This window comes from Strix aluco, chromosome 25 (assembly GCF_031877795.1).
Source record: "Strix aluco isolate bStrAlu1 chromosome 25, bStrAlu1.hap1, whole genome shotgun sequence".
NCBI lineage: Eukaryota > Metazoa > Chordata > Aves > Strigiformes > Strigidae > Strix > Strix aluco.
Genome location: NC_133955.1, coordinates 7,875,032 through 7,888,178, shown reverse-complemented (window position 1 = coordinate 7,888,178; position 13,147 = coordinate 7,875,032). Strand labels below are relative to the sequence as shown.

General features: G+C 43.4%; 1 protein-coding gene across 3 annotated transcripts in view; it reads left to right on the top strand.

The window, feature by feature from the left end:
* KCND3 (potassium voltage-gated channel subfamily D member 3) overlaps positions 1–13,147 on the top strand; it is a 129,170-nt gene that overhangs the window by 106,868 nt on the left and 9,155 nt on the right. For 2 of the 3 annotated variants that reach the window (XM_074850567.1, XM_074850568.1), the window contains exons 4-6: positions 3,118–3,219; positions 10,008–10,100; positions 12,817–12,873. In XM_074850567.1, the coding sequence (XP_074706668.1) occupies positions 3,118–3,219; positions 10,008–10,100; positions 12,817–12,873 (252 nt within the window). The remainder of the gene's footprint in view (positions 1–3,117; positions 3,220–10,007; positions 10,101–12,816; positions 12,874–13,147) is intronic. The other variant, XM_074850569.1, reaches the window with a different exon arrangement.

Sequence of the window (13,147 nt, the reverse complement as noted above, 5' to 3'; positions counted from 1 at the left end):
TATTCCCTCCCCCTCACCACCCCAGAAGACATTTGCAGCAGATGGCCAGAAAAACCACAGTCCTCCACTTGTCTGTCTTCTGTCCTGCAGACCAGAAGCACTGAGCTCTGCAGGACAGGGATGACAAAAGCATACCCATACATGTTAAAAACTGGCAGAACCTGGAAGACCCCATCAACGTAATTCCCTAGGTTCCTGACAGTGAAATACATGACAGTACGTAGTACGGTTCCCTGCAAAATACTGCTGCTTCAAAAGCTTGCGTGGGGTGCCCTAATTTCAATGCTTCTGCCTCTGTAACTCACTCCTCACCTGATCTCCCAAAGCATCTCTCTGCCAGCCAGCCAGGTCCAGGCCGATGCGTTCCAACAGATAGCACAGAACTCCTCTGAAACAGCCAACTTCTACCTGCTTCCACACCGTGACCCGAGCCTTACGCTGCTGCCAGGCGCCCTTTGTGTCCTCAATCCGCTTTGCTCACTCAGATAAACCAGCATCAAACCTCTGCTCCAGATGTCAGAGGGGAGTGGTTTGCTGCACTTGAACCCTTTGTTACTGTCAGGCATGATCAAAGTGCTGCATCCCACGGAAACACGACGTGTACCTGAACATCACGTAAAGCTCGTGTCACCTGATAGATATGCTTTCCAAATAATGCACATTTACACACAGACTTTCACGTAGAAACATAAACTACAGTTTTAGATTTGTTGCTAGTCCAATGTGGGAAACTGTCTGGGGGGCCAAACCAATTTTAAGCACCAATTTTAATTAACTTCTCTAGCTGAGTTAATCAAGATAGCTACCAAATTTAATCACGATGGGTGCACAGTTAGGCAATGTGACTATCCTAGACAATCTTGTGTAACGAGAATAGGATTAACTTCTGTCCTGCCCCACTGACATTTTTTAAAATAACAACGTCTGTTCTAAACTACAAAAGCTATGGGGCTTAATTATTTAGATAGCTAGTGGCCCTGTTTCAAAGAAGAAAAGAGAACAGACCTCAGAAATGAACAATCTTCAGTCCACGTGGAGTACAGCTATTAATAATTGATCCCCTGCTAGCCTGGAGGCAAAGGGAATAATGTTCATTACAAGAGCCTAAGACTGAATCCACTTTAACAACTGACTGAAGATGAGGATGAACCTTTCCTGCTATAGGTGAGGTGAGTAGGTTGGGGGACTCTGGTAATTCCTTCAGCAGAGGAGCTGATACTTTGTCAAGCACGGAAAGAAATGGAAGTCTGTGGTTGCCATCAGAGCCTCACTGTAAAGACCATTGTTGGATCCAATATCCAGTCCTGGTTACAGAAGAGATAAGATCACTGCAAAAAGTAAGGAACAGACACAAAGGCATATACATGCAAATAGAAGAAATAATTTAATGGAATTGTACTTAACAGGAAAAGAGACACAGTGACATGTAACTGGGAGATGGGATATCCTTCAGTCCCTTATCCCCTGCTCGCTCCCTCTAACTCATATTCAGTAGTAGTCTGCATTTTTTGTTCCAGATTACAGTCTCAGGCCAGTCTTATTCAGTGCCTAGAGCAACACAGCAGTTTGGAAAAGTCTTCAGAAAAACTGAAGATCTAATTTCATTTTCTTGTATCCTCAGTCTATGTCTTGCAAATACAACTAGTGCCCCTTTCACAGGGTGACCACACGGCCCTGTGAGATACCTTGGCCCCAGTACAGAGTAAGTTTTATCAGAGATTTCACTCTCACATACTGAATTGAAGTCTTAACATTAAAATGGGACAATGAAATCTAGGCAAAGTATAGAAAAGAAAGTCAATTTTGGATGTCCCCATTTTGGGGTGTCAAAAGAAGACCTATTTTTCAGACTGGTCATAGTCTGTGTCACCCAGTTAAAGCTGCAAACTAGTAATCCTGTACATGTTTTTGCCTGAGAAATTGTCTGCTTAAGCAGACGCTCTTAAGGTTAAACAAATCTTTCAAATATTGAAGGCCAGAGTCACTCACGCATCTATGGTAATAGAGTTCCTGGAATTATTACACTCTCTGGACCCACTGCAGATATTTGCCTCTTGGCTTTACTCTTCCTACAGTGTATACCCATTAGCACCTCTAATTAGAAAGGAAAATCACGAGTTCCATGTTATTTAAAAGATTATGCAGCATTTTAAACTACAGCACAATGTAATTATTTTTAATAGCCACAGCTATTTCATGTATTTACTTTTAATGGTGTTTGAGTCATAAATTAACAGTAGAAAAGAAAAAGGCAAATCAGCTCTTGACAGAGAAGTAGGCAACAATTGAAAAGAAAAACTGAAACACTAAGAACTCTGATCAAAAAGGAAGAGGGCCTTATTAGTTTTTCTTGTCTGCTTTATTGTGGACTGCTTTTTATCATTTAACTTGTCCCCCTGGAGGTCAGGACGGTCAGGGATAAATAAAAATGAGAAGAGCTGAGTGTCTGTTGTTGCAGAGTGACTTCTGCCAGATTGTCAAGAAATGCATATTTTTGGACAGTCTTTTACTACCAGGTACCAAAGTTAGAAGCTAGCACTGCCGCTGCAGAGGACAGCCCACCACCACTGAGGACCGGGTGTCACTGGGCTAGCCACAGTGCGAGCGGAGCAAGCGACAACGCAGATGTCAGAGCACAGGGCTGAAAGGTAGAGGGGATTAAACAACCAAGCACGTCTGGGAGACGGTGAGCCACGAAAGCAGCACGTGCACAGAGCACGGGCACACCGCTACGTCACATACAGTCATCCTCAGTCAGCAATATGCCCAAGACCAGTGTCTCTAGCTGCTGTCCATCTCACCCAAAAAAAATGACTACTAACTTTTGAAAGGATAAACAACTCTGCAGTACCCCATTTCTTATCTCTGGCAAGGCTGTTAAACCTCTGTGGCAGATCACGTCCTTCAGACACATGTACTCATCTGACTGCTGGAGACAGAGCTGTGCTAGCTGTTCTTGATGGCACCTTGTCCTGTCTGCGCACCCCTTGTATTTCACCCCCAGACTTTTTCAGGTAGAGCAAGAACCTGAAATTTCCTCCCTCCCGGTAGTGCCAGCACAGGACCGATCACTCAGCGTGCCAAGCTCTAACTTCAGCTTGTTTTCCTTCTTCACAGAAAGCCCGGCTTGCGAGGATTCGAGTGGCCAAAACAGGCAGCTCCAACGCTTACCTTCACAGCAAGCGCAACGGCCTCCTGAACGAAGCCCTCGAGCTGACGGTGAGTGCAGAGACAAAATCTCCTTCCACAGAGTTTGAGAAGTTCCCTATTCCCACTCCGCTCCCCGGGCTCCCTCCCTTTCTCTCTCTGTTGCCACCTAATTGCTCATTATCCAGCGTGGCAGCCTCACACACGGAATGGCATTATGCTACAATTACGCTCATGTACTGTATGTGCCGCCTGAAGGGGCAGCTGGGGCCCAGCTGCAAGATTGGATGGGAGGAAAAAGCTTCCATGGGCTCCTCCCTGAGCTGGGGAAGGATCTGGCCTTCCAGCAGTGACCAGGTTCACAGATGTCTATCCACTCCCTTCCAACATAGAGTCATTTATTTTTAAGAGTCTCTCTCTAATACAGACTATCTCATCACACCCAACAGGAGAGGAAAAGATTCCCCAGCTCCTGTTTCGGGCAGTTTGGTGGTGGGTTTATTTTTAACAAAAAGGCCTCTGGAGGGTAATACTAGCTATTCATGAGAAGAAAAGTTTTAAGTGCGTCAGATTGCTCAGCAGAATCAGTGAAAATGAGGGGAGGTTATTACATTAAGCCAGATCAACACCAGAGCAGGTATTAGCACATTTCATGGATTTCATTTCAAATAAATCAGCCTTTCATGCATGTGGGAGCAAAGAGCAAGATGAAGAATGCTTAATTGAGCCACCAGAGCTGCCTAGCACTTGTTCATGCATCCTTATGTGGGGTCTAATCCTTCAAGTGTGTACTATTTTCCCTGGCACACATCCTTGTATTTATAAAATCAAAGCTGAAAAACCTTTTCAGCTCATTCTGCATGCTGCTCACTAGGACTTGAGCCCACTCCTACCCAAGTTCAGTGGGTACAGCACACAGAGGGAAATTGGGCAGCACCACCTCTCGCATGTAGGATACTACTCACTGCAGACCGAGATAAAGTGATCTGGCCCTTTACAACTGGAATAGCTTTTTTAACTGACTCTACAAAAGCACTTCACATGCAGTACAGATTTGGAAGGTAGGATGCCCAGATCAGTTTCTGTTCTCCCCTCCAAAACAAGTTTGATCCTTCTGACTACACATCTAACGTTGTCTCCTGCTCTGTGAATGGCAGCGACACTCAGAAAATCTGTCTCTTGAACCATATGTTGCTGTTGAGCAGTTCAAGAAAAGCTTCTTGATAAAGAACACCAGGGAGACTGGTCACACCCAGTCCAGAGCCTTGTCCCCACAAAGGAAAGGCTCAGGACTGGGTTGCAAGCTCAGCTGCTATTTCATTACTCAGGAACATGCAAAAATCTGACTACAAATTTAAAACTTCCTTTTGAGCTTTAGATTTCTAGTTTTTAAAAATGCCAGAAGAGCTTAGCAGGGACACTCAGTTTGCACTTGATCTTCCAGCCTGTCATCCCAACAAGAATCTCCTCACTTCTCTTGTCAACCAAAACTCCCTGCCAAGACCACTCACGGAAGAGCAGCTGACGCACCAATGCTTAAGTCCAAAATGCATGAGGTTGAGAGAAATATTTGGCTGAATGGGTTCACTTCCTGGCACTTGTCCAAAAATAAGTATAAGAAGGGTCATTTTGTTGGCTACAAAGCTACTGTAGACACAGGAAGGAAAACAATAACATTTCTAAAGAGGTTCTAGAGGATTTTTTTACCCGTTAATAACTAAATTTAGATATATAATAGCACCTAGAGCAGGTCTTCCCAGGCTTTTCTTGGTGCAACTTGCTTTCTGGTGGGCTTCCAGCTCTAAATGCTAACATGACTCCTCCACAGCCCAGCAAGATCCGCAGATACTGCTTTGAAAAGCACTGAATACAGCGTACATTTGTATTAACACTTTGTAAGAAAATAGCCCCACCCTAAGGAACTTCTTGTTGCAATAGTCAAAAGTAAAGGGTATGGGGAAGGAAGAATTAGCATCCACCTGTGACATACGGGAATATAATTTACTAAAACAAGAAGCTTGCCAAAGCCATGCTTGGCATCTGCACAACCACCAGGAAATGATCTTTGACTACCTGAGGACTAGCTGCATGCCCAAATTAAGAACCAAGACATGTCTCTCCATCTACAGGTAGTGGCATTAATTAATTACAGAACTGCAGAACATCCTTTGTTGTAAAGGTATTCGTGACCATTTTAACTCCACGAGGCAAGATTTTATGTCCTCTCATTTTGTGGCAGGAGAACAAACTATTCTTAAGGGTACAAAATGTGAATGACAGCACAGTCTAGCCAGCCAAATTCTTTAAACCGTAAAAATATGAAGGAATGTGACTTCTGTAGTTGCTATATTAGGGACCAAAATATTACCTACACACCGTGCATATCCCTCAGTCAGATTAGTATCAAGCTGCTTCACTGGTCAGGTACCATCCCATTTTGATACCCTGCCCAGGACTCATGCTAACTTTAATGGCCTGTACATGCCCAGATTGCCATAGGGCTGCTTTGTTACCCAGCAGTAATTCCAACCTCAATTACTATATGGCCATGGCTAGATATTATCACTTTCATCATTAGCAATCACACAGCACTGTGATCAATGTGTAATTGTTTTACAAGTGCCCAGCAGATCGTCCTGCAGTCTGATACCTCGAGGGTTCACCCAAGGAAAACAACTGCCCCAGAATGTATCCTGGCTGTGGCTCTGCAGTCAAACTAATAAATTGGGAAATAAGGACTGTTCAAGACTCCAGAACATGTGCCAGAATGTCCTTTCATTAGCACCAGAAAGAATATAGTGACACCATCTTTTAAGGGAACAGCATGTCTTCAGCCTGAGCCTTGCATCAAAGTAAAGAAAAAGCGAAGAAAAGGATTCATCCAAGGACAGCAGCAGGAAGGAGTTCTGCTCTTAGCAAGAATACAGAGTCTCGCTTCAGAAACATGATTTGTGGCATTTTGCATTTGCCATCTAGACACGAAGTACTCAGACCGTTTCTTCTCATTTAGAGAGATTTTTAGTGGGTTTTATGTCAGAAGTGCTCAAGGGATGTTGAGCTTCTTCCCATGGCAGCAGCCTACATAGCCTCTTAACGTTAATCTCCTTGTACAGCCAGCTGAAATTCCCTTTTAGCTAAAATGCCAGGAGGGGCATATCCTAGGAACAGCAGGTTGTGAGGTCCTGGGCCTTTTCACAACCAGAATCTGCTTATTCACAACCACAGAGAAGCATTACAGCCATTCTCATGGGAAGGGACAGTCCAACAACTGAACCGGTTCATCTCAGTTCACCAGTGCTCAATTTTGTGTGCTCAAGCACTAAGTAGAAGAGGTAAAGTGGAAGTATTTTGGATGTCAGAACTGACACTACAGTGTGTTTCAGTCTCCCTCCAAGCAACCAGCAGTTCTCTGAATGTCTTCCAAGAACAAACTGAATGGTAGCTGGCATCAAATCCTTGCAGAACTGGCATCCCAGCTCAAAAAGCAAACCATCTCCTCTTCTCTCCTCCCCCCCACCAGCTTTTTCATTACAGCCAGACTCTTCTAATGAAGACACAGATTTTGTTTGCCTGCAGTAACGTAGGTACAACTGATGCAATCTCTATAGGTACGCACTCCTCAACAGTACTATCCAAATGCCAAGCGTTTCTGTGATGTTGGCACTCTCACTGTCCTAGGGCAGTAGTTCCTGCAGATCTCGTTCTTAATTTGCATGCTCGGATGTTCTCAGCAGTTGAATGCTCTTTGTTTCTGAAAACACTGAGCTGACTGAAGGGAAAGGGAGATAAGGTACAAGTCCTACTCCACTAACACTACACTTTATCACTTTATTCCTGGTCACTGCCATCCCTAGATCCATTTCCACCAGCAGCGAGCCCAGCCTCGTGATGGAAGGCGGAGGGAGAGACTAAGCTGTGCTGCCAAAATTTAACAATTGGCTTAGGTCTTCTGCCAGAGGTATGAAAGCTCTATCTTTGCTTTCAGATTCCATTTAGATCTCCTCTCAAGCAAATCCTCATAAAAAGATACTGTTTGCAATATGTGCACTTTCTCTCTCCGTTTCCAGTGTTTTAGTGCAGCATCATATCTGCTTTAGGGCTTGCAAGGACCTCCATGGGAGATATTCCAACACAGACTTCAGCAGTCAGTAATCTCAGCAGGGTATGAACAGGACCTGCTTGATGTGTTAGCTCACCAGGAGGATTGTTAATAAGAAAAATGGAACTGATTTTTTTTTAGGCCACTTCTAAAAATACTTCTGGGAATGCTCATCTTCCAAAACAACAACAACAAAAAAATCCATAACCTGCCTAAGATGCATTCCCATAGGAATCTATTAATTCTGTGTACAGTAAGTCAGCTTTCTTAACGTACTGGTTCAGCTATGTTTTGGCATCTGTCAGAGACAGAGTTATTCTTTCACTTAAGGATCACAGAATCATCCTGGAAACAGCATCCAGAACAGGCCTTTGCATGAATCACTGGAGCACAGGGCATACTGGAAAGCAGGGCTTTAAGCATAGTTGAATTCGACCCCCTCAAGAGAAAGAGACAACTTAGCACTTCCACCAAGCCGTTCTGTGGTGTCTCCCATCCCACCCATTTTCTCTCTTGAACACTTAGATACTGCTGTTTCGTGTCTAAGCAGAGATTCAAGATGTGCATCAATTTTTGACTTTCAGATTTAGGCATTACAGAAGACACCAGGCACCCCTTACTTACGGAGCACAGGGAAACGTTTTACAACACCTAATTGCTATTTTAATGCATGTAATTGTGTTTGAAAAAGCTAGTCATCAAAGACACACACAGATTAATGTGTCATGAAATCACAGTGAATTTCAAGATCAGGAGCTTAAGTACTAGTAGTAAGAGAACATCCTTAACAACCCAGATCTTAAATCTGCCACCACAGAACAGAGAAAGTGAGAAAAATAACCCTGGCTCTCAAATAGCACAGAAACTCTCTGAACAACCCCTATTGCTTCTTTTCCTTCCATTCCAAGGTGTATCTGATCATCAGATCATAGGGTAAGCCACATGCTATATTTTGAGGAATGTAAGCATATAATTCACTGATACAGTGCAGAAATCAAAAATACAGAGTACTGGATTTCTCCCCCTGCACCCAAGTTCACTAAGTTGGCGTACTCCTGTTTTGATGAATGCCTGATGCCAAGCTTCCTGCATGAGCTAAACATCATGCACGTACTGAACTCGAGCTCCTAACCTCTTATCCATTTCTATTTCAACTGTTTCAAGCAGATCAAACCCCTCAGTTTAACAAAAGCACAGAGACTGGTCCGAGATCTGTAGCTTATCCTAAGCACCAATAACACCACAGCCTGAGCCGTCTCTTCCCCAAATCACCACGCACACACTTACCTGATGTAGAAGCCAAGAACAGACCAGCAGAAGTGCCCAGTAAATCTTTCCAAACCAGAGCCACAAAATAGGCACACCAAAAGCAGCTCATCCCCCTCAGCTCTTCCTATGCCTTCCTAGGTGGGACCACTCCTTTTAATAGTTTTTAACCTAAATACTCTCAGCTGTACCCAATCCCTTCCCAGGTGGCACAGGCTGCCTGCTTGACTAAGCACACCCTACTCTCTGAATTAGCTTACAAATTTGTTAGCCACACTGCAGCAGGGGAAATAGGGGAAAGCTGGTCCCCAACTGTACAGGTGTTGCTGCACTATGAGTCAGGTATCTGGATTGTGGGGTCTTTGGAACAGGTTTGCCTTGTTCTGGTTTTGTGCCAAGTGATGCCCAGAGTGTTCCTGGTCAGCTCACAGGATCCCTTGACACTGTGTTACTAAAACATAAATCACAATAAGCCATCCTACTGAGTGAAAGCCACAATCCATAAGAAACTAATGAAGACGGGATGTTTTCTTCTCCTAGGGAACTGCTTCCACATTTTATAACCCCTCGCCACTGCTGCACAATGCCTCTTCATTTGAAGCATACTTGAATAGGATAATTTATATATATCAACTCGTATGTGTCTGCCTGCTCCTCCCTTCTTCCTGCCTCTCAGAGGCCACAGGAGGGGTTACACACCTTCAGTTTGCACCGAACCCCATCCTCAGGACCTGCTATAAACCACACACACACACCCCCCAACAACCACACGCACTGAGGCAGGGAAGGAGCAGCCGCCTTTTATACACTGCAGGTACAGAGTGTGGAAAACAACTGGTGATGCCCACAAAGAGGAGACACAGAGCCGTGAGTCCTGTCTCTAGAAACAGCATTACAAAGTCCAAAACATGAAGCCTGGATTCACATTTTTTGATCTGGCGTGCAGCCGTGACTCAGGAGGCTTTGGCAATAACACATGCAAGTTCCGACAGGCCCCGCGCTGCGCAGCCCTGAAGGTCAGGCAGAGCCAGGCTTTCAGCTCAGCGAAAGCAAGACAGCTTGTGTTTTGTCTCCTAACAGACACTAGAGTTCAGGGTACATCTGTTGGCATTCAAAGGTCATGTCAAGCTCAAAAGTCTTAATGTTTTTTGGAAAAATAAAAGAGCATAGGTTCTTTTTTTCTTTGCCTTCTGGTTCCTGAGCCTTGACATCATATGTCAACAGTACTTCCCAGGTTTCCTCCCCTGCTACAAAATGGCTAAAGACACACTGGTTTTGAATCAAAGCTGAGTTCCTCACCTGAGTTTACAAGCCAAATCACTAAGAAAAAAATGAGGTAACTTCTTCAGAGTCATGAGAAAAGCCTGAGAGCTGGCAACACTGAAATTGTTATCTTTATCCCCGTGAAAGCTAATGCTAGTAGTTCTGTTTGTTTTCATGGTTTTACACCTGGTTTGGGTTTTGTTTTTTTCTCCCCCTGTTTCTGGCTATTCAGGGATCCACTGAAGATGAACAGCATATGACTAAAGGCACCTCCTTAATTGAAAGCCAACATCACCACCTGCTGCACTGCCTGGAAAAAACAACCGTAAGTAGCAACACGATCCTTTCACACTGTCCTAGGCCTTTGTGCCTGGCCCGGGCTTGGCTCGGCAAAGACATGCACAGGGATGCTCTGAAGCGCCCTCACTTAGACACGCTCAGCACACCTACAAACTGTGCCAGAGGGGGCTGACACTCAAGCTCCCAACGATATTCTGCAATGGGTTAAATGCACTTCTATTTCATTGCTTTCTTTAAAAAATAATACTGTGCAAAGGGATAAAGATTATCAGGGATTATCTGCTACTCCACAGACATCTACACCAGTACAAAGGCAACACCAGGTTGCTCAGCCAAGTTCACTTGAATGCAAATAACTTTTCGGCATCAGGTTGATCCTATAAATGAGGTGTATATTAAGTTTAATTTATTCGGTGCTTCTGAAAGAGAACTAAACTGCATTTGTCCTGTGCTGTCAGTCACCCATCATATATCCTCATCAGTTGTGCTAATTAGTAATAAAGGACAGTTCTGCTGCCTTAAGAGGAGGAAGATGCTGTCAGTGACTCCAAACTACAAGCTGGTCACCAGTGCAAACAGGCTGGAAAAAAATAACCTTTAGCCCTTTATACGGCACAGAGCAGATGAACTCTTCACGGGTTTAAAGGTTGCACGTATCTTTTCACACTCCAGTTCTGGTTACAAGAGCAGGTAATTTATCTCAAAGCCAGTCAAGCACTTTCTGTAACATGACTTTTCTGTTTTCATCATGCAAGTTGTTTGGAGTGAGAATTTGATTTTTCATTATTAAGTATTTCTGAATGCAGAAGACTCTTGGAACATTTCAGGTATTTATTTGATACATACGTTTTACTTTCAGGTTTATATAAAAGGTTCTGCAGTAAAGGAACACATTATCTATACCATGATTCATTCTAGAAAGAATGAAGAGAGGTTAACACTTGAAATATTCATGCCTTGTTCTATCTGCATCCATCATCAAATGTACTTTTGATTTCTGACTTGCAAGAGCTTTCTTTTAGATAAATCACCTTCACTTCCATAGTTTGGCTTATGCTGGAATAACACCCCTTAGGCTTCAGCGATACGCTGGAAGAAGATGACTGGTTAATTACAGTGACCTGCTGAGTACAGCTGGTTTATCACAAGGAGCTATAAAGGTCACCATTCCAAGGACAGTGAACTGATTCTTCCTGTATCAATGACTATTGAATTTGTTTTATAAGACTCATCTTGCCTTTATTTCTAGCAATTTTGGATGTTACATAACAAGCAGATATTTCACAATCTGACTCTTCAGTTTAGAATTTTATGCTTAAAACTTTCAGTACTATGACCCAGATTTCACAAGAATACTTTCATTTGAAAACTTCAACAAATTGGCTGATGCAAGCAAAAGCTGACAAACCCTGTCTCCAGGGTCAGCCCTGGTAAGGCCCTGACTTTGTAAAGGCTTATAGAAGTTCTGACCTCTGCACAGGGCGGGTGGACATCTCTGGGAGCTGCGCGCGTTGCTCCATGACTAATGAGCTGGTTAGGGTGCTGGAAGTAACACGGCCAAGGCGTATCCTAATTTGTGGATGTACTACCCTACCACACTAACAAAGCTAGATTGCCTCCAGCACGCAAGCCTACTCAGACACTCAGTGATTGAAAGTGTTCCAAACTTTGCTTTTTTCAGTAAAGAATGACAATAATGGCGATACTTTGAATTCTGATTAAAACCTAAAGGCAGAATTTGCACAATATTTCATGTGTTTTCCCCCACATTTTTCAGCCAGTTATTACCGTGACGTTGCATCAAATCACGTAGCAAGTTTGGATTCTGGTCTGAAATTATCAATCAAAACTGTTCAATCAGCTTGTGTGGAAATTCTATAGTTCATATAATCTATTAAAATACTATGCAACACCTCTCCTCCCAAAAATTTAAGTTGCAGTAAAAGAATTTCTGAACACTGAAGAGTCATTTTGTGACCAAGTTGCAGGAATGGAATGAGGAATGTACCATGGCTGCAAACTTGTTTCAATGGGCAATTCACCTTTCCTTACACTAGGCAGAAGGATTCTAAAAGTACATTATTTATTGTCCTGGTGTCCGTGGCATCACTAGCATACAGCCTTACAACTGAATGGCTGTGAATGGCTCACAAATCCCACGTGTCAGATGACAAAGTGACCCTAAAGTACTTCTAGCTGCCGTAACAGAGGTTACTTTGTTGTATTAACACGACAGAGGGAGTTTGTTCAAACAAAAGGAGGGTTTTTTCTGCTCGTTCTAACTCCCAGATTGAGTATGAACATTCACATGCCATGTTTTCTCCAAACCCTGAGTGCATCGAATCCAGTCCTTCAATCCAAACCTTTCTTCCGTGTTTTCACAAAGTATGATGAAAACCCCCATCCATTGGTGACTCAACGGCAATACAATTCCAATTCATTACTTCTGAATCAGCAGCTGAAACTCCTTTCCTTTGCCTTCAACTCTCAAAAGATCAAAGTAATAAAGTTGTGTTCTATTTCCCAGAACATAACATTAAAACGCTTAATTGTGAGAAGGAAGGAACAAGGGGGTCTGATTCAGGCAAGGTTTGGTAAAGAGAAGGTCCCGTTGCCCATTCAAACTTGAGCGAGCCAGCTGGAATGCTGAGGCAATAGATGCAATGCTGGGACTAATCTTCTGAATGCTAGAATGGACAATCAATTGTGTTTTTATCTTTTGTTGGCATGTTGTCCCGTAGGGATTGTCCTATCTTGTGGATGATCCCCTGTTATCTGTACGAACTTCCACCATCAAGGTATTTCCTTTTTAATTCAATGTTTTCTCTATGGTCTGTGACATGTCTGGAGAGTGTTTGCTTCCTTTCTCGTTCCTGGTCTTGTCCTTGGGAGTTTGTGCACGTGGCTTTTTGGCTATCCAGTGCTCTTGTTTCCTGTGAGAGTTGTTAGTTGTACCAATGAAAACCGATGGCTGCCTTCACCATAGTTGCTTTTGTTTCCCATCCTTTCTGATGCTGACAGGGACTGGATAAAGTGTGTTCACTAAAACTACTTGGGTGTTCATACACACAT